Raw genomic sequence first — 22,462 nt, forward strand, 5'->3', positions numbered from 1 at the left:
CAACTGCCAACTTCGTGACCTCGCTAATAAGACCATTATTTTGCTCATTTAGATTTGTTGTGTTTTTTTAAAAAAAAATTGCTACAAGATGGGCTCATCTGTGCTGCTTCTGTAATAAAGGTTGAATGTACCTTTGTTGATTTGGAAATTTGTTATTTAGAAGCACGGCACACAGTGTCGAATACCCTGGCTTAGTCACTACATGGTTTTGGTTGGTTTTCAATCCCAAGCTATCTCAGTACATATTCCACAATCCGAAATCTGAAACAATTCCGGCACCAATCATTTCAGACAAGGCGTACGCAACATGTATCAAGCTAATCTTATGTGTTAATATTTATTGATTTTTTTTTATTCTGTCCTTTACGCTTACAATGTACTTAATGCTTCGTCGGATCTGAAATAACGATCATTCCGTTCACCTTTACACTCGTTACTGAAGAACAACAGTAAACAATCTTAAACTTTTACTGGCAAACATAGTGACCAACACCATCCTAGTGCAAGCTGGCATTTTCTCTTACTTCACAGCTAGAACTGTTAGGGTATATTCTGGAGTTGGGGTGTATAACAAATATTAACTTGAACAGCAGCTATTCTTCAGACATGAACATGGATTGTAGATTAAACTTAAAATGCAGCCCCGGCCTGGAGCTGTGGACATCAGCTGATCGAAAGCCAGACCATGCTGATTAGCATTCATTTTGGGTGTCTAGAGTGTGGATGCAAAGAATGAGGACTGAAAACGATATGCAAGTCAAAGGAAGCATTGTAGATACGTTGGGACTATAGATTTGCCCTTTGATCTTTAGCATATCAAATGCCACGTAAAATTGGGCCAGGAGGCCTCTTCCTCCAAGAGTGTCTCATTTTGTTGAACAAGCTAGTATCCACTAGCCTCAGTGTCTCTCCAGTGACTTTGTTTACATTACAAGTAACCACACTGCCAAAGGTTTGTTTTTCCACCTGCCTTGTCCTCTTTCCTTCATAAATATGCTTAAAGGAGATAAAGATTAGCATCATTTGTCACACGTGCCGTGAAACATATGGTGAAATGCATCATTTATGGCAACGATGAACACAGTCCGAGGATGTGCTGGGGGCCAGTCCACAAGAGTCACCACACTTCCAGCCCGAACGTAGCACACCCATAACTCACTAACCTGTACATCTTTGGGATGTGGGAGGAAACCGGAGCACCTGGAGGAGTCCAATGTGGTCACAGAGTGAATACATGGCTTTCCCATATTCTTGTAGAACGTATGGGAGAGGGTTCAGAGGAGGCTCACGAGAACGATTCGGGGAATGGAAGTGTTATATGAACAGCGATTGAGCGGTCTGGGTCTGTACCTGCTGGAATTCAGAAGAATGGGCAGGGGTGGATGCAACTGGAGCCCATCAAATGATGAAAGGCCGAGATGAACGGGATCTGAAGATGAGGTTTCCTTTGATGGGTGAGTCTAGGGCCAGAGGGCACAGCCTCAGGATAGAGGGATGGCCATTTAGAACTGAGATGAGGAGGAATTTCTTTAGCCAGAGTGCAGTGACTCTGTGCAAACACAGGTCAGATCAAGGCAAAAGGTGATAGGTTCTGATTAGACAGGGCGTGAAAAGTTACAGGGAGAAGGCAGGAGAATGGGGAAATAGATCAGCAATGACAAAATGGCAGAACAGACTCAATGAGCCCAATGGCCTAATTCTGCTCCTATGTCTTATGGTCTAACCGTACTCTATGGATTTATAATATTTTTGGAGAGAGCATGGATTTAGCAAATTTTTACCATAAATTTTGCACCACTTTGGCACAAAATACATGTTGTTACCGTATTTTAACACATTCATGCACAATGAGCTTTTGATGGGTTTCTGTATTGAAGGATCAATACAGAAAAGCCAACGAGACATTGCTGCACCTCCATGAGCGGTGGGGGGGGGGGGAGGTTCAAGTACGATGGCGCGACGTTACAATACGCAAGTTACAACTGAAGACACATTGCCCTTCCATGTAGAAGTGTCCAGTCGGTGTGTCAAAAATCAAACTTGGGGGAAAATAAAATCAGTGAAAATTGTGAAAACTGTCAACATTTACAAAAAAGATATCCACCAGAAAGCCCCATAAATAGCTCTTTCAGGCAGAATCGGACCTCACTTTTTTTTTTGCACTACTTAATTTATTTTTCTTTATCTATATTATTGAATAGATCTTTAAACGCATTTTACTGTGGCTGCAAAACAAATTTCATGAGATATGAGGGGCTTAGATAGGGTAAATGCAAGCAAGGTGCGGCCATTGCAAAAAGAGGTCATAGGTTAAGGGTGAAAAGTTTAAGGGGAACCGGGGGGGGGGGGGGGGGGGTAAACTTCAAGAGTGTAGAACGAGCTGCCAGCACAAGTGGTGCATGTGAGCTCGATTTCAACGTTTAAGAGAAGTTTGGATAGGTACATGGATGGGAGGGTTATGGAGGGCTATGGCCCGGTGCAGGTTGATGGGAGTAGGCAGCTTTAATGGTTTCGGCATGGACTAGATGGGCTGAAGGGCCTCTTTTTGGACCTCTACGACTGTGACATTTGAGGGTATAAATAGCGCAAATGCAAGCAAGTGTTTTTCCACAGCGGTTTGGTGGGACGACGACTAGAGGTCATGGGTTAAGGGTCAAAGGTGCAATGTTTAACGGGAACCTCTTCACTCCGTGTGCAATGAGCTGCCAGAGGAAGTGGAGCAGCATTCAAGAGAAGTTAGTGTAAGTACATGAATGGGAGGGATATGTTCCGGCTGTAGGTCGGCGGGAGTGAGCATTTTAAATGGTTCAGCATGGACTAGATGGGCCAAAGGGCCTGTTTCTGTGCTGTAGTACTCTATGATGCTATAGGTCAGTGAGAATAAACCTGATGCCAATTCTGAACAGATTTATTATCAAAGACATGTCATGAATTATTTTGTTTTTTGACAACACAGTACAGTAATGACCTTGAACCGAAAATCCTACAAACAATATAGGATATTGTTTGAGGCTGTGACCCTGCTGAACCTCACATCACAGCACTAAGCAGTATTGCACCCATATTGTACTGTCAGTACTTTTATTTTTGTGTGCTGTAGCACTTACTTTTTATTCCGTTATTTTTTAAATAACACTATTCTTTGCATTTCTGGTTAGATGCTAACAGAATTTCATTGGCTTTGAATCTGTACTCAGCACAATGACAATAAAGTTGAATCTAATCTAATCTGATATGGCTCAGTCCATCACAGGCAAAGCTCTCCCCACCATTGTGCATGTCTGCGTGGAGTGCTGTCGCAAGAAAGCAGTGTCTATCATCAAGGACTTCCCACCACCCAGGCCATGCTCTCTTCTCACTGCTGCCACTGGGAAGGAGGTCCAGGAGACTCAGGACCCGCACCACCAGGTTCAGAAACAGTTATTACCCCTCAATCATCAGGCTGCTAAACCAGAGAGGATATCTTCACTCAGCCCATCACTAAAGTGTTCCCAAAACCAATGGACTCACTTTCAAGAACTCTCCATCTTGTGTTCTCAATATTTGTTGCTTATTTATTTATTTTGTGTTACTTCTTCTTTTCTATATTTGCAGTTTGTTGCCTTCTGCAATCTAGTTGAACTTCCTAGCCTTTCATTAATTCTGTTGTGGTTATTATTCTATAGATTTACTGAGGGCGCCCACAAGAAAGTGGGTCTCAGGCTTATATATGGTGACATACATGTACTCTGAAATTAAATTTTCTTTGAACTTTAAATAAACAGAGCAAAGGAGGAACAGTGAGGCGAGGTTCAGAAATCAGTCGGCAGAGGGGAAGAAGCTGTGGCATATTTATTCATAGATAAAGTAAATCTATTATCGAATACGTACAAGTCACCGTTCACAACCCAAGTGCGTCTTCTTGGAGACGTTCACAGTAAAACAGAGAAATACCACAGAATCAATGAAAAGCTACACACAAGGACCGACAAACAGCCACTGTGCAAAAGACAGACACAACTAAGAACACGAGTTGTAGAGTCCTTGAAAGTAAGTCAACAAGTTGTAGAATCAGTTCAGAGTCGAGGTGAGTGAATGTAACAAACAGGAGCAGGAGTTGGCCATTTAGCCCGCCAAGCCTGCTCCACCATTCAATAAGATCATGGCTGATCTGGCCATGGATTGATCTCCACCTTCCTGCCTTTTCCCCATAACCTTTAATTTCCCCTCGTATGCAAAAATCTTTCCAACTTTGTCTTAAATATATTTACTGAGGTAGCCTCCACTGCTTCATCGGGCAGAGAATTCCACAGAAGTTATCCACACTGGTTCAGGAGCCTGATGTGTGGAATCAGTTCAGTGTTGAGGTGAGTGAAGTTATCCACACTGGTTCAGGAGCCTGATGTGTGGAATCAGTTCAGAGTTGAGGTGAGTGAAGTTATCCACGCTGGTTCAGGAGCCTGATGTGTGGAATCAGTTCAGTGTTGGGGTGAGTGAAGTTATCCACACTGGTTCAGGAGCCTGATGTGTTGAATCAGTTCAGTGTTGAGGTGAGTGAAGTTATCCACACTGGTTCAGGAGCCTGATGTGTTGAATCAGTTCAGTGTTGAGGTGAGTGAAGTTATCCACACTGGTTCAGGAGCCTGATGTGTGGAATCAGTTCAGTGTTGGGGTGAGTGAAGTTATCCACACTGGTTCAGGAGCCTGATGTGTTGAATCAGTTCAGTGTTGAGGTGAGTGAAGTTATCCACACTGGTTCAGGAGCCTGATGTTTGATGGGTAATAGCTGTATTTCAGTTGCTCTATTGCAAACTCTAGTCCCATGTTAGAATGCTCCCTCAAGACTCAGTGACGGGAGGGGGATGTACTGCGTGTTTCTCAGCACGTACTCCTGCATTGTGCAATGCACCAATCGGCAGCGTCCCCTTGCAGTCAACTTCTCAGACCAGAAGACCAAGGTACACTTTCCACTGACTTAATCATCTTCCAGATAACCTTCTTCTCCTTTTCAGTGAAGTCAGATCCCCAGAGCAAGTGATCAGATACCCCATAAAGATGAGAGAGTCTGCAGGAGCTGGAAATCCAGAGTAACACACACAAGATGCTGGAGGAACTCAGCAGGTCAGGCAGCACCTCTAGTGCGGGTTAGACATTCGATGTTTCGGACTGAGACTGTCCTTCATGACTGAATAACTCATCTTTTCTACCAATGTGTAATAGGATAGTGTGAAACCTTAGCGTGAACTTTATTATCAAGTTAGCGGATTCACGGCTAGGAGTTTGAAATAGAATCAATGCTCTGTGGGTCTAAGCTCATCACCAGAGCCTTGATTGATAATCCAATTCTGTGTGTCTCATTTTTGTTGAATTTGATAAATACAGTTGCTACAAAAAGTTTGTGAACCCTTTCCTGCTTTTCTGCACTAATTACTCATAAAATATGGTCTGATCTTCATCCAAGCCACAATAATAAACACAATTTACTAACACACAAACAATTATACTTCTCATTAATATTGAGTACACATTTAAACAATCACAAAAATGTACGTGAACCTCTGGGGTAATGCCTTCTATAAAAGCTATTTGGAGTCAAGCAATTCAATAAATGAGATAAGATTGGAGATATGGGTTGTTGAGGCTCCCTGCCCTACAAAAGAGACATACAAGGTCAGGTTACTAACAGAGCCTACTCTTCTCAAGGTAAGTCTGTTTATGAAGCACAAGAATAAATCAACAACAGAATGGTTTAAAAAGAAGAATATTCGTGTTTTGGAATGGCAAAGTTAGAGTCCAGACCTTAACCCAATTGAGATGCTGTGGCATGACCTGAACAAGGTTGTTCATGCAAGCTATCCAGAAATATTAGAACTTCAGAAAGTTTTTGACAAGAACTGGCCATTCAGCCAAAGAAAATGCTTGCCAATTTCTATTCACGTAATGTGTTGAAATAACAATCGAGTTTAGATTGGAAAGTCTCTAAGGTACTACTCTCAACTACACGACGAGGTAGTTGTTCCACATGTCCACATCTTGCTGTGTAATGAAATGCTTCCTGACGTTAGACTGAAATCTCCCTATAACCGGTCTCCACCTCTGGCCCCATGTCCTTGATGACAGATTAAATTTGAAGTAGCGCCTGGCATCCACTTTACTTATACCTTTAATGATTTTGAACACTTCTATTATGTCTCCTCTCAATCTTCGTCTACTTAGGCTAAACAGATTTAATTCTTTCAATCTTTCCTCACAGCTCATACCCTGCAGACCTGGAATGAGTCAACTTCTCTTCTCTCAACTCTCTCCAGGGCCTTCACATCCCTCACAAGATATGGAGACCAAAATTGTACACAGTACTCAAGGTGCGGCCTCACAAGCACATTATACCATCTTAAGGAGAACGGCTCGACAGGAACTGCACTGAGCACATTATATAACCCAATGTTCAATTAGCTTCCTAATCACTTCAGTACATTGTCTAGAATGTTGGTAGTGATGAGTCCACCAGGATACACAAATCCTTCTCATACAGTGCACTTTCTAACTCAAGACCCCCCCCCCCATTGTATATTTATATCTAATATTTCTACTTCCTGTATGTAATACTTTACATTTACTTACATTAAATTTCATCAGCCATTTATCTGCCCACATCTGGACTTTGTTTGGATTTAACTGTATTGATTCTGCTGCCTGAACGTTATCAGCCATCCCCCTAATTTTGTGTCATCTGCAAACTTTACTAGTTTATTTGTCATGTGCTTATCCAAATCATTAATGTAAGTTAGAAACAGCAGCAGCCCCAAAACTGATCCCTGCGGAACCCCACCTTTAACATCTTCTTGGTGTGAAAACAATCCTCTCACCATTACTCTTCTGTTTGTGAGCCAATTCTGTGCTCACTCACTCACCTTACCCCCAATCCCTACCACCTGTAATTTAATTATTAACCTCTCATGGGGTACCTTGTCAAACGCCTCTGAAAGTCCAAATAAATGACATCAACCACTATTGTTATCATGAATGTTATTGCCCCGTCAGAGAATTCCAGCATATTAAAACCTGATTTCCACTTTCTGAACCCATGTCGGCTTTCTGCGAATTTCTATCAGTGGCTTTTCCAGCTCATTCTTTATTAATGTTTCCATTATCTTGTCCATGATACACATTGAGCTTACTGGTCTATAGATATCAGGGTCAGTGCGGTCACCCTTCTTATATACTGGGTCAACATTAGTCCATTTCCAGTCCTTAGGATTTCACCAGTCTTCATTGACTTTTGAAAAATACATGTTAGGGATTTGTATTTATAACCACAGACCTCTTTAAGTACCATTGGTCTTGCCCTGGTTATTTATTAACTTTCAGCCTGTAGCAGGATCTCACTTTCTAAGATCTCTAAGTCACTTAAAACAACCTTATTTTTCTCTACCCTTATTGGCATTTTACAGGTAAATACTTCAGCAAAATACGACTTAAAAATATCCACTATGCCCTTCTCTGCATAATTTAACGCCCCATTATTATTCCTAATACACCTAACTTCGCCCTTGATTTTTCTCTTGCCATTATTTTTCAAGAGTATTGAAAAATTCTCTTCGGTTCAATCTGAACACTATCAGCAATATCATTCTCAACCTACCATTTGGCAATCTGAATTTCCCTCTTGACTATAGTTCATACGTCCCACAGTCAACATAATTTTTTCCCCCTGTATTTCTTATGTAGTTGTCTTTATTTTTTTGATGTGTATTGATGAACTGAAAGAGTTTTGTATGGAGAGATGGTCTAGAAGTCCTCGCTGCTGTGCAAGTCTGACCAGCAGCGAAAGGAATGTTTGGTGGAGGTCACTGCTGCTAAAGAAGCTTCTACCAGTTATTAATTACAAGGGTTTGCATTCTTTTCCAACCTGGACTGTGAATGATTAAACAATGTGTTCAATAAAGACATGAAAAGTACAATTGTTTGTGTTATTAGTTTAGGCAGATTGTGTTCGACTATTATTGTGACTTAGGTGAAGCTCAGACCACACTTTGTGGACAATTAGTGCAGAAAAGCCTTAGATGATGAACTTGGGCAGCACAGTCGGTTAGCGTAACACGTTGCAGTGCCAGCTGTAAGATCAGGGTTCAACCCCGGTCTGTCAGAGACTGCCCATTCTCCCTTTGACTGAGTGCTCCAGTTTCTGTCCACGTCCCAAAGACATGGAAACCGTGGGTGCACTGTGTTGGTGCCAGAGGCGCAGTGACACTTACAAACCGTATGGGTTAGGGTTGGAAACCGTGGGTGCGCTGTGTTGGTGCCAAAGGCGTGGTGACACTTGTGATCTGTATGGGTTAGGGTTTGGAAATTGTGGGTATGCTGTGTTGATGCCAGAGGGGTGGAAACACTTGCGATCTGTACTGGGTTAGGGTTTGGAAATTGTGGGTATGCTGTGTTGATGCCAGAGGGGTGGAAACACTTGCGATCTGTACTGGGTTAGGGTTTGGAAATTGTGGGTGCGCTGTGTTGATGCCAGAGGGGTGGAAACACTTGCGATCTGTACTGGGTTAGGGTTTGGAAATTGTGGGTATGCTGTGTTGATGCCAGAGGGGTGGAAACACTTGCGATCTGTACTGGGTTAGGGTTTGGAAATTGTGGGTGCGCTGTGTTGATGCCAGAGGGGTGGAAACACTTGCGATCTGTACTGGGTTAGGGTTTGGAAATTGTGGGTATGCTGTGTTGATGCCAGAGGGGTGGAAACACTTGCGATCTGTACTGGGTTAGGGTTTGGAAATTGTGGGTGCGCTGTGTTGATGCCAGAGGGGTGGAAACACTTGCGATCTGTACTGGGTTAGGGTTTGGAAATTGTGGGTGCGCTGTGTTGATGCCAGAGGGGTGGAAACACTTGCGATCTGTACTGGGTTAGGGTTTGGAAATTGTGGGTATGCTGTGTTGATGCCAGAGGGGTGGAAACACTTGCGATCTGTACTGGGTTAGGGTTTGGAAATTGTGGGTGCGCTGTGTTGATGCCAGAGGGGTGGAAACACTTGCGATCTGTACTGGGTTAGGGTTTGGAAATTGTGGGTGCGCTGTGTTGATGCCAGAGGGGTGGAAACACTTGCGATCTGTACTGGGTTAGGGTTTGGAAATTGTGGGTGCGCTGTGTTGATGCCAGAGGGGTGGAAACACTTGCGATCTGTACTGGGTTAGGGTTTGGAAATTGTGGGTGCGCTGTGTTGATGCCAGAGGCGTGGAAACACTTGCGATCTGTACTGGGTTAGGGTTGGAAACTGTGGGTGCGCTGTGCAGTGCCAAAGGCATGGTGACACTTGCGATCTGTACTGGGTTAGGGTTTGGAAATTGTGGGTGCGCTGTGTTGATGCCAGAGGGGTGGAAACACTTGCGATCTGTACTGGGTTAGGGTTTGGAAATTGTGGGTATGCTGTGTTGATGCCAGAGGGGTGGAAACACTTGCGATCTGTACTGGGTTAGGGTTTGGAAATTGTGGGTGCGCTGTGTTGATGCCAGAGGGGTGGAAACACTTGCGATCTGTACTGGGTTAGGGTTTGGAAATTGTGGGTGCGCTGTGTTGATGCCAGAGGGGTGGAAACACTTGCGATCTGTACTGGGTTAGGGTTTGGAAATTGTGGGTGCGCTGTGTTGATGCCAGAGGGGTGGAAACACTTGCGATCTGTACTGGGTTAGGGTTTGGAAATTGTGGGTATGCTGTGTTGATGCCAGAGGGGTGGAAACACTTGCGATCTGTACTGGGTTAGGGTTGGAAACCGTGGGTGCGCTGTGGGGTGCCAGAGGCATGGTGACACTTGCGATCTGTACTGGGTTAGGGGTTGGAAACCGTGGGTGCGCTGTGCGGTGCCAAAGGCATGGTGACACTTGCCAGCTACCACCCCCCACCCCTCAGACTGTCCTGTCTGCTGATGCATTTCACGGAATGTTTCGAAGCACGTGTGACAAATAAAGCTAATCTTTGTCTTCAGAGCACCGGCGATCGCCGATCAGGGTTCAATTCCCGATGCTGCCCGTACGTTCTCCCCATGACCATCTGGGGGCTCCCATTTCCTCCCTCAGTCCAAAGACGTACGGGTCACGGTTAGAAAGTTGCGGGCATGCCACGTTGGCGCCGGAGGCGTGGCGACACTCGCGAGCTGCCCCCAGCACGTCTCGGACTACGGCGGCCGCTGACGCAAACAGTGCATTTCACTGCGTGACGTATAAAACTAATCTTTTAAAAGGGAGAACCTGTGAGGTATCCGAGAGGCTGCTCAGCTCCTCAGTGTGTAGCGGTGACAGGGCTCTGGGGTATGGTCCTCCCTGACAGCGTGACACAGACGGTCAGCGTGTTCCTCGGCACGCCCTCCTGCGCCGAGGAATGCTTTCCCTTGAGAACATCTTCTCACTCTGGAAGGCCAACGTGAACCTTTCTTCACTGACGTAATCACCTTCTCCGCTTGTGACCCTGGGAACAGTCCGTAGATTGCAGAGCCCGCTCAGCACGCAGCTGCTTGGGGGCAAACCTCAACAATATTCAACTGATAGAGGTTTATAGAACTATGAGAAACAGATGGAGTAGACAGTCAGAACGTATCTTCTAGGGTAGAAAAGCCAAGTTGACCATAAGACACAGGAGCAGAATTAGGCCATTTAGCCCATCGAGTCTGCTCTGCTATTCCATCATGGCTGATTCCGGAACCCACTTAACCCCATACACCTGCCTTCTCACCATATCCTTTGATGCCCTGACCAATCAGGAAGCTATCAACCTCGGCTTTAAATATACCCACAGACTCGGCCTCCACCGCAGTTTGTGGCAGAGCATTCCACAGATTCACTGCTCTCTTGCTAAAAAAAACTCTTCCTTACCTTGGTTCTGACGTGTGGGCCTGTGGCCTCCTCTACTACCACAATGAGGCCAAACTCAAGTTGGAGGAGCAACACATCATATTCTGCTCAGGCAGCCTCCAACCTGATGGCATAAATATCGATTTCTCTAACTTCTGGCATTTTTCCTACTCTTCCCTTCTCTCTTTTTCTATTTCCCAATTCGGTTCCCCCATCGCTCTTTCTCTTCTCCTTACCTACCCATCACTTCCCTCTGGTGTCCCTCCTCCTTCCCTTTCTCCTATAGTTCACTTGCCTCTCCTGTCAGATTCCTCCTTCTTCCAGGTATCGGCTCCTAGCTTCTGACTTCTTCCCTACCCACCGACCCGCCTTCCCCCTTGCCCAGTTTCAGCTTTCACTGTAACAGTAAAAGGAGTCGGGGTGGTCACTACCGAAGGAGGTGTAAGGCACTCCCTCCCTCCGCTAGCCTGCAGGTCACCCTTGGTAAGGTGTAGCAACTACTTAGCCCCCCCATCACCCCGATCAGGGTCACGTGAAACCATGGGAGCAGGTGGTGGATGGTCGTACGAGCAGCCGGTGCAGATCACAAGTCCTGGTTATGGGACCACTGACGCCAGGCAGACAATCTCTGAAGAGTATTGATAATGGCCGGGATCACCCGTCTTGTAAAGACACTGTCCAGAAGAAGGCAATGGCACACCACTTCTGTAGAAAACTTGGCCAAGAACAATCATGGTCATGGAAAGACCACGATCGTCCACATCATACGACTCAACACATAATGATGATGTCATACGACACAGCACATAATGATGATGTCATACGACACAGCACATAATGAATGAATTAACCCCCACGCTTCAACTTCTTATTCTGCCCCCTTCACTTCCAGTCCTGAAGGGTCTTGGCCCACGGCATCAACTGTTTACTTCCTTCCACAGATGCTGCCTGACCTGCTGAGCTCCTCCTGAATTTTGCGTGTGTGTTACTCTGGATTCCCAGCATCTGCTGGATCTCCTGTGCTCAAGTATTAAAGGTCGGAGTTTTGAAGTGAGAGGAGGAAGGTTGAAAAGGGAACGTGTGGGGCGAGTGAGCGGTGGGTGTTTGGGCCCTGCAGACAGGATAGCGACACTAAAACACGTGAATATCCAGGGAAAGATGGGATCATGGACGATGTGCTGACAAGAGGGATTAAATTAATTTTGGGATCATGGTCTGAAGAGCTCCTCCCTATTTATGTATTGAGATATAATGTGGAATAGGCCCTTCTGGCCCTTTGAGCCACGCCACCCAGCAACCGCCGGTCTAACCCCAGCCTAATCACGGGACAATATACAATGACCAACTAACCTACCAACCGCTAGGTCCTTGGGCTGTGGGAGGAAACCAGAGCACCCAGAGGAAACCCACACACCCAGGGGGAGAATGTACAAACTTTCAGGCGGCAGCAGGAAATGAACCCAAGACTAATTCAACCCTCGCTATCTACTTCCTCAGTCACTGCACCGTAAACATTTTAAACTACGTTTTTTTAAAAATGTTGTTTGCATTGTACATACAAGCTGGTATTTATGCACATTCATTCCACGTCTGTACTTCTAACATTGTTCTTTTACAATTCCTTATAACTGTTAAGAGATATGTTTTTGTCGCACGCCACAACACACCCCAGCAAACTTATAACAGATGTAAATGTTGAAACTTGATCCTGACTGGAATGGTTTTAGCACACGCACAGGCCACAAGGAGGTGGCTGATCACCTGATCAACACCACAGCGTGAATGCTGTACGGCTGCCTCTTCAGGTGACCTATTAAACAGAGGAGCATCTGCAGGCTGAGGCAGCCCCTAGCACTCCTCTCTGCCGGCTTCGCACTGACACGCCACCGGCTGGGTGAGCAAAACTCTTTGCACTTTGAATCAGAGTTTCCTTACAAACTCCTTACTGTGCGACCTGCACTGGCTGGAGTTTAGAAGTTTGGGGGAACTTGATTGAAACCTACCGAATATTAAAAAGGGCAGGGAGAGAGTGGACACGGACAGGTTATTTCCAACAGGACCGGAAGGCACAGCCCTAGAATAGAAGAGCATCTTTAGAATGGGAATGAGGAGCAATTTCTTTAGCCAGAGAGTGGTGAATCTGTGGAATTTGTTGCCACAGACGGCTGTGGAAGCCAAGGCACTGGGTATATTTAAAGCGGAGTTTGACACATTCTTGATTAGTCAGGGCAACAAAGGTTAACAACGAGAAGACTGGAGAATGTGGCTGAGAGGGATAGTAAATCAGCCATGATGGAATGGAACAGAAAACTCGATGGGCTGAATGGCCTAATTCTTTATCAATCTTTTTATTAGTTAAATAAAAGAGTACATATACATATAAACAAGTGGAGAATTATCAAAAATATCTATATCAATAGCAGAATGGCCTAATTCTCTTTCTATGTCTTGTGGGCGGGCTGTGTGAGATTCACAGTAGCATCACGGTTAGAGAGATGCTATAGGTGCTTGGGGTGTTTTGGAGTTTGGAGATCAAATCCAGTGTCACTCTGTAGAGAGTCTGTACGTGGAAAGTGTGGGTCTTTTCCCCGTTGCCTCTCACGGTCCAAAGACTTACGAGTTAGTAGGTTAGCCGGTTGTTGCAAATTGTCCCGCAATAAGGCCCGGGTTAAATCAGGATTGTTTGTGGTCTCTGGGCCGTGTGGCTCAAAGGGCCGGAAGGGCCTATTCTGTGCTGCATTTCTAAATAGAAATAAATCGACTGACTGTTCAGATTCCTGCCTCTGCAGCCCTTTGCATCTCTGAGCCCAATCAATTGTTGGGAATCAGACATTAGGGGATACAAAAACAACCGAACTCAGCAAGTTTAAGGGGCGGCTGTGGGGGGGGGGGGGGTGGAGTGGAGAGAGCAGAGAAAGGAATTGTCTACCTTTTGGGTCGAAACCCTATTTCAGGGACCGGAGTTGGCAGCACAGACGTGTAGCGGTTAACGTAATGCTATTACAGCACCAGGACCCAGCTTCTGCCTCTGCCTGTAAGGAGTTGGTACCTTCTTCCCTGTGACCGTGCTGGTTCCCTCCCTCAGACCTCAGTGGGTCAGGTTAGCAGGTTCATTGTCATTTAGGTGTAAATGGGCGGTAAGGCTGGTCACTATGCTGTACCTCTGAATAAACCTGAATGAAACAAACCCTCCCCCCTTCCCCTGACAGATGCTGCTCAACCCGCCCAGTTCCTCCAGCGCATCGATTGCCTCTCCAATTTATTGATCTCAATGACATCGTATCCACACCCACAGTCCTGGCCACAGTCAACTGCAGGTTTACAAAAGAAATTATTCCATATCAACCAGCGGGGACCTTAGCATGAGACTAGTTCCAGAGTTAGCAGACTTGATTCAAAGTACGTTTATCATCAAAGCTTGCACCTGCAAAACAAAAGAGCAAATCCCACAAACGGCAAAAGAAAAGAGTTTCGCAGTTATCGAAGGAGTCTAGGCAGATTCAGTTCAATTTCTATCCGCAGGCTGCCCCCATCAAAATCACACAAAACAGCAACAAAATGGGGGGGGGGGGGGGGGCGGGGGGTGACCAGAAACACATCATAACGTGAACTAGAGTCCAATCCACATGGGTTAAAGCTTGCCCAAGATACGTGAACTCTGCCACCATCCTGCAGAGAGGGAGAAATTGTTCACACACAGGCACCTTCCTCCAGTACACGATGCTGAACACCCACCCTCCTTCCGCTCCCTCGTCAAACGCACGCCTGGTGCCTACGCTGTCATTCCCTCTCGGAACCGGGTTACCAATCCAGTTCATCTTATTTTTCAAACCCCAGATCGAAACTCATGGCAGCTGAACAACTAGCAACTTTTACGCTTCAAAACTGAATAGAAGCTGTTAACAGCAAATGAACATAGAATCACCAACACTCCTGTGCCTAGCATCACGTTATGGACGTACAATCAATGTCTTATGCCTTAATATTTAGACCATAAGACAAAGGAGCAGAAGTCGGCCATTCGGCCCATCGAGTCTGCTCTGCCATTTCATCATGAGCTGATCCAATCTCCCCTTAGTCCCATTCCCCCACCTTCTCACCATAACCTTTGATGCCCTGACTACTCAGATACCTATCAATCTCTGCCTTAAATACACCCAATGACCCGGCCTCCACTACCACAAAATTTATTGTATCTTTAGCTTATTGCATGTTTTGTAATGCATCAGATCTGGAGTAACAATTATTTAATTCTCCTTTACACAGGAAATGATATTAAACAATCATGACTTTAAGCAATCTTAAAGGATGTTGCCTACGGTGGGAGAGTCTAGGACCAAAGGCACAGCCTCGGGTTAGAAGGACATTGCTTTAGTTCAGAGAGGAGGAGGAATTTCTTGAGCCCAAGGGTGAGGAATCTGCGAAGTTCAGTTACTTTCCCGGGCAGTAAGGCTGATCAACACCTCCACCCCCTAACCCACCTCTCCACAATCCCCCACCACCACTACTTTATCATTTCCTGTCAGTCACCTTGTGTACAGACACTCCTGTGCCTAGTGTCACTTTATGCACCTACAATGTATATATATCTTATGTATTACTTATCCTAGTTATTTTTTTAAATTATTGTGTTCTTGATCTTATTATGTGCCTTATGCACTAAATCAGATCACCCGGTTAATGGGGTATTGGTTAATCGGTTATTTTGTTACTTGGGACAACTCCTAAAGAACAAAAACTAATCGAGAAAATTGTCAGGAGTCCGTTTGTTAATTTGAAACACTGCACTTAATTAGAGCAGGAGATGTCACTGACATTTGGTGAGAAATAAGCAGTGAGACGATTCTGAACTGTTTTACTCACTGTGGTTTCAAGCGTTCAGGCTTGGAGAGTCCAGAAACGGCCGGGAGTGAAAATGAAACAATTTCACCATTTCAACAAGTTAGGAACTACAAATAATTTGAAGGCATTGGCAATCACCTTGAATGTTAGAATGAAAATGAAGATTTGGAGGATGCAGTTGTTGAAGGCAGTCCATTATCTGCACTAGATGTCCTGCTGATTCGGTTCATTGCATACACTGGGTTAATTGCTCCATCAATAACTATTAGGAACTTATACACAGTTTCATAGTACTGTACTATTGGTGGTGTTCTAGTTTGTTCTGTATTTCATTTAAATACATAATTTTTTACTCAGTTTGGGTTTTTTTTATATACCTTTTCAACTACTTCAGCTAATTAGGACAACCGCTAATTTGGGCCAACATGTACCGGTCCCGATGTATCCCAACTAACCAGAATCAACTGCATTCCGTTCACTTGTGTACTGGAAACTAACTCTAAACGATCCTCATCACAACAACCCGCTGTTCCAAGCGACCCAGGATCGATAGATCTCAAAACGTTTTCTTTTATTCACGTAGCCAGAAATGACGATAACATCAAAGACTAATCTTTCAAAGCAAACAACCTATTACTTGAGATTTGGGACAGTCTACCAAAGAAAGAAACTACTACACAGCGAATTGTGAATTCACACAATTCACTGCACAAGGTTTTTTTTTGAAAAACACTGAAGTTACAGATAGTAAAACCACGCTGTATAAACTAACCAGTTTCACGGAAACTTTGAACCTCACGGTCCATTGCGCCGAAGAAGAGAAAGATAAATCTTACAACACCAAACTTAAGAGAAAGAAAGCCCCGTTTCGTTAAGCTCGATGTTTAGAATCAATCTGCAGACACACAAGTGAAACACTCGCCCGCTTTTTAACGCCAGCATTTCAAAAGTCAGCCGTGGAGACTGCTGAAAACTAATTCCACATTGAAACGAGCATGTTCTCAGAAGCGAACAGGTCCGGAAATTGACAAAAGATGGAACCCTACCTCATCTTCGGCTTCGGTGCGACTTGACCTTCACCGATCTATCGAGGCTAGCGGAGGTACTACAGACTAATTTCCTGGTCTTGCGTTTTTCTTTGGGTTCCACACACCGATGATTTTTCTCTCTCTCTCTCTTTCTCCCCGCCTTCCTTGCAATGTAAGGGGAGAGTTAGAGAGCTGAAAGGGCGTGTTTTTGGTTTTATTGGTTGCAGTGTATATCCTGCCTAACTGCGCGGTGTACCTGTTCAACAGTGTACACCGGTCCTGTTACAACATGCTTGCTTCCCCCCTCTACTCCGGGGCACCCTGACTCACTCCCAGCCCTGGCTGAGCCCCGCATTCACACACCCGCCCAGCCCCACAATGCACAGCCATACACTTCCGCCAACATGAATTAAAAGGGCAATGGATCCCCATCCACTTAAAAAGGGAAATCCTGCCATGGAAATTTCACACTGCACCGAAGGCTCACAGTGGGCGGCTCTTCCGCTACTTGGAGAGGGAGGAGCCGGGTTGGGTGAGGGAGCCCCCGAGTTGTTATAGTAGTAGTATTCATTGTAAAACACACACACACGCACATCTTGTGTGTGTTGCTTTAGATTTCCAGCACCTGCAGACTTCAGTCCTGAAGAAGGGTCTCTGCCCGGAACGTCGACTGTTTATTCTTTCGCAAAGATCCTGCCCGGCCTGCTGAGTTCCTCCAGCGTTTAGTGTGTGTTGTTTTTGGCTTTCCAGCACCTGCAGAATTTCTCACATTTAGTAATATTTATTTACGGGTGGTGGGGTGGACATACGTCTCTAATGATGGAGGTGTAAGACGGTCCTTCCCTCCGCTAGCCTGCAGGTCACCCTTGGGCAAGGTGTAGCACCTGCTTAGCCCCCGATCAGGGTGATGTGAAGCCATGGGAGCAGGTGGTGAAGATCATAAGTCCTGGTTATGGGACCACTGACGCCAGGCAGACAATCTCTGAAGAGTATTGATAATGGCTGGGGTCACCCGTCTTGTAAAGACACTGTCCAGAAGAAGGCAATGGCAAACCATTTCTGTAAAAAAATTTGCCAAGAATGGTCATGAGACTATAATCACCCAACATGGCTTGTTTCATTGTTTGTTCTTTTCCCTCTCATATTGCCCATTTAGAGCAATCAGGGATGTCAGGTAGGAGAGTTGAATGCTCCTCTGGCAGGATGTGGGAAGGCAACTAAAACCTGTGAGAAGTGCCTCCGGCTGCAGTCTCCGACTCCGTGTTAATGAGCTGGAGCTGGCACTGGATGAACTCCAGCCCCTCTGGGAGGCTGAAAAGTTGATAGATGGAAAGTACAGGAAGGTAGTGACACCTATGGTGCAGGAAGCAGATATCTGGGTGACTGTCAGGTCGGGGGAAAAGGGATAGGCGGCCAGTGCAGAGTACCCTTGTAGCCATTCCCAGCTATATTGCTTTGGATAGTGTTGCAGAGGAAAGCCAAGGTGGTCAGTTCTCTGGCATTGAGTTTGGGTCAGAAGGCAAGTGGGAAGAGGAAGCAAGCTGTACTGATAGGACATTCATTGGTTAGGGGAAAAGACAGGAAGTTCTACGGATGGGAACAAGATTCCCAGGTGGTATGTTGCCTCCCAGGAGCCAGGGTTAGGGGCATCTCGGACCAAGTCCACTGCATTCTTAAGTGGGAGGGTGTATAACCGGAGGTCATGGTCCATGTCAGTACCAATGACGTGGCTAGGAAGGGTGACAAGGTCATGCAAACTGAGTTCAGGGAGTTAGGTGCAAAGTTAAAGGACAGGACCTCAGGATTGCCACCCAATGAAATATAGCCACTGCCATGTCCTCTTTGTAGCTGCGTTGATATGTTAGGCCCAGGATAGATCCTCAGAGATGTTGACACCCAGAAGCTTGAAATTGCTCACTCTTTTCACTTCCTGATCCCTCTATGAGGACTGGCGTGTGTTCACTTATCCTTTCTGAAGTCCACAATCCTCGAACTTGGTTGGGTTTTTAATGCATTTTGGTGTACGTGTGACAAAATAAGCTGGTTTTTATCTTTAAACCACATAAGGCTGCTGAAGAAGCACACAATACTGGAAAACCATTGCTCATCACAGGCTAAGTGAATCACCCAAAGACACACCAGAAAATGTTAAACCAGCTTGAAGTGGGGAACCAGCCGCCAGTCTGATTGGTCCCCTTAAACAGTTGGTGGGGGTTGGTGGGGGAAACAGTTGAGAAGAGGAGGGAAGTGGCTTCCCTCTGGGTAGACCTACATCCTGCTTTGAAAATTTGCAGAGAGATGATGACGTTGAAATCTGAATATTGCAATGAGCTGCAGTTCCTGAATTTAAAGAAAATATTCTGACCTTTTACTGATCACAGTGGGGATTCCTGACACCAAGGCATCAATTTCAACCCGTAGAACTGGCTGGAAATGGATTTGCTGTCTCAGAGGTGCAGCTGCTTTTGGCAACTGAAAGATGGGCACTGCATGCAAAACTGAGCCTTTGACTTCCTGTTTCTCTAATCACGATGCTTTTAAAAGCAATGCTAGCTACCTCTATGGTATGGAAACAGCAATGCCCAGGAATGGAAAAGCCAACAAAGAGCAGTGGACACTGTCCAGGCCATTACAGGAAAAGCCCTCCCTGCCAATCAGCACATCCACAGGGATTGCTGCCACAAGAAAAGCAGCATTCATCACTATCTGGGCCATGCTCTCCTCTCACTGCTGCCGTCGGGCAGGAGGTACAGGAGCCTCAGGTCCCACACCACCAGGTTCAGGAATAGTTATTAGCCCTCAGTCTTCAGGAAGGAGGTACGGGAGCCTCAGATCTCACACCACCAGGTTCAAGAAGAGTTATTACCCCTCAGCCTTCAGGCTCCTGAACCAGTTCACTCACCTCAGCTCAGAACAGATAAATGAACACAGCCTATGGACTCACTTTCAAGGGCTCGTGTTCTCTGGATTATTTTATTTACTTTTTTTTGCGCAGTTTGTCTTCCTTTGCACATCAGTTGCTTGTCAGTCTTTGTGTGGTTTTTCATCGATTCTATTGTATTTATTGTATATAGCCCTCTACCTAATAAAGTGGCCACTGAGTGTATGTCTGAATCCGAATGGTTCTGTTTATTATCAGGGAAGGTATACAGTATACAACATGAAACACTTGTCTGTGCAGACATCCACAAAAAACAGAAAAACTCCAAAAGAATGAATGGCAGACAAGCATTAAAACCCCAAAGCCCCCTCTCCCCCCCATGCGCATGCAACAGCAAAGCATCAATGCATCAACGTCCCCCACCCAGCAAAAGCATCAGCACCCACCACTCACCGAGCAACAGCAAAGCACCCAAAGAGAGATCGCGATCTGCAGTCAACAAAAACTATTGTCTATCCGACAGTTTGACATGCCACAGGCTCGCTCTCTCTCACTAACAAGGCAAAGAGTGATAGCACCCATTTCACAGTGAAATGGAATAATTTTACAGCCTGCCGCGTTGCTTTTCCACACATCCACCACAGCGAAATCCTGATGTTCCATCTCCCGCAACGCCCCAGTTGGCAACACCAGCCTGAAATCAATCGTCCACAGGGCCGCGCAGGGAGGCGCCATCTTCCAAGTCGTGCCTGGAGAATGTTGAAGAACGGTCAGCCAATGAGCTCCAGGTACAGGAACTCATCCGCCGTCAAAGAACACAGTCTGAGTGCCACTTGCAGATCAGGGCCTCAACAGAACCCCAACCACCTTCAAAAGGAATAAAAGAGATTAAAGAGAGGAAATAACCTTTTTTTCACAGATAAGCTCGAAGAGGCAGCCACTTGGCACCATAACGCTCCACGTGCATGTTTTTGGTCTTCTGCCCATCTGCTTCAAGGTTTGACATGTTGTGCGTTCAGAGATGCTCTTCTGCACACTCTGTAACGTGTGGATATTTGTGTTACTGTGGCCTTCCTGTCTGCTTGAGCCAGTCTGGCCATTCTCCTCTGACCTCTCTCATGAACAAGATGTATTGACCCACAGAACCGCTGCTCACAGGATGTTGTTTTTGTCTTTCACACCGTTCTCTGTAAACTCTAGAGACTGTTGTGTGTGAAAATCTCAGGAGATCAGCAGTTTCTGAGATACTCAAACCTCCCCGTATGGCACCAACAATCATTCCACAGTCAAAGACACTTGGATCACTTTTCTTCCCCATTCTGATGTTTGGTCTGTAGACCTCTTGATGATGTCTGCATGTGCTTATGCACGAAGTTGCTGCCCTGCGATTGACTGATTAGATATTTGCATTAATGAGCAGGTGCACCAGTGTACCTAATAAAGTGGCCACTGAGAGGAGAGTAGGCTTGGGTTCAAAACAAACTGCAGCAAGAATGAGCGTGAAAAGCTGAAGGAAAAATAAGCAATAAACCAGGAATTTGGAATGAATTCCAGGTACTAATCTAGACCAGACAAGTTCAGCTGACAGCTAGATCAACTCTTCCCGTCTTTCACTCAAAACTTGAACACTTAAAAGACAATCTCCTCATGCCAGACATGGACACAGCAGCCTTTTTCCTTTTCTGAGTAACACTTATCAAACTTTGAGAGATTAATATGCCAAACAATTGGAAGCTATCTGCAAGAGGAACTTCACTCCTCTGCTGTGGGATGGTGGGGAGGTCTGAGTTATCTATTTTTAACCACTCTTTTCCATGAATTTTGTGACTCCTCTTGGGCTGCGGTAGGAAGTTGATTTCCATGACATTTGGGCAGCCAATGGCCACTTTTAGACAAAAATAGCCAACCTGGTCTCCTGAAAGCTGTGATCAGGCAAAGCCAGTGGGGGTAGTTATCTGCCTTCTTGGAGCTGAGAAACAGCATTTTTGTGTAATGGAAATGTTATGATACAATTGAGTGACTTCATCACACACACACATGCATGCACTTGTGACTGTGTCTCAGCACTGCTCCCCTGGAAGCACATATCCAAGCAATAGCGCAGTGAAAGGCACTTGCAAACGGAGAGCATTCTGACTAGTTTCCACTAAAGGAGGTGTCATGTGCTCCTTCCCTCCGCTAGCCTGCAGGTCACTCTCAAGCAAGGTGTACTCCTGCACTGTGGAATGCACCAATCAGCAGCATTCCCTTGCAGATATCTTCTCAGACCGGAAGACTAGCAAGATCAAGGTAAACTTTCCACCGACTTAATCATCTTCCAATTAACCTTCTTCTCCATTTCAGTGATGCTTAGTCCCTCTACCGCACCCCCCCCCCCCCGATCAGGGTCACATGAAGCCATGGGAGCAGGTGGTGGATGGCCATATGAGCAGCCAGTGCAGATGACAAGTCCTGGTTATGCGACCACTGACACCAGGCAGACAATCTCAGAAGAGTATTGATAATGGCTGGGGTCACCCGTCTTGCAAAGACACTGCCCAGAAGAAGGCAATGGCAAACCACTTCTGTAGAAAAATTGGCCAAGAACAATCATGGCCATGGAAAGACCATGATCGCCTACATCATACGACACGGCACATACTGCTGGTGATGATGCCTCAAGAATTAAAGATCTCCACCACCCAGCACATGCCCTCCTCGCTTTGCTACCACTGGGGAGGAGGTAGAATCCTTTAAGCGACAAATAAACAGCCAATGTTTCAGACCGAGACTCTTCAGCAGAATTGGAAAGGAAGGAAGATGAGGTCCTGATGAAAGGTCTCTGCCAGAAACACCAACTGTTTATTCCTCTCCATAGATGCTGCCTGACTTACTTTTTTTTACTTGCTTT

General features: G+C 45.6%; 1 protein-coding gene across 2 annotated transcripts in view; it reads right to left on the reverse strand.

The window, feature by feature from the left end:
- vaspb (vasodilator stimulated phosphoprotein b) overlaps positions 1-17,062 on the reverse strand; it is a 120,038-nt gene extending 102,976 nt beyond the window's left edge. For both annotated transcript variants that reach the window (XM_073029369.1, XM_073029367.1), the window contains exon 1: positions 16,710-17,062. In XM_073029369.1, coding sequence (XP_072885470.1) covers positions 16,710-16,714 — 5 coding nt within the window. In that variant the 5' untranslated portion in view covers positions 16,715-17,062. The remainder of the gene's footprint in view (positions 1-16,709) is intronic.
- Between the last annotated feature and the right edge of the window lie 5,400 nt (positions 17,063-22,462).

Source organism: Hemitrygon akajei, chromosome 25 (genome assembly GCF_048418815.1).
Source record: "Hemitrygon akajei chromosome 25, sHemAka1.3, whole genome shotgun sequence".
NCBI lineage: Eukaryota > Metazoa > Chordata > Chondrichthyes > Myliobatiformes > Dasyatidae > Hemitrygon > Hemitrygon akajei.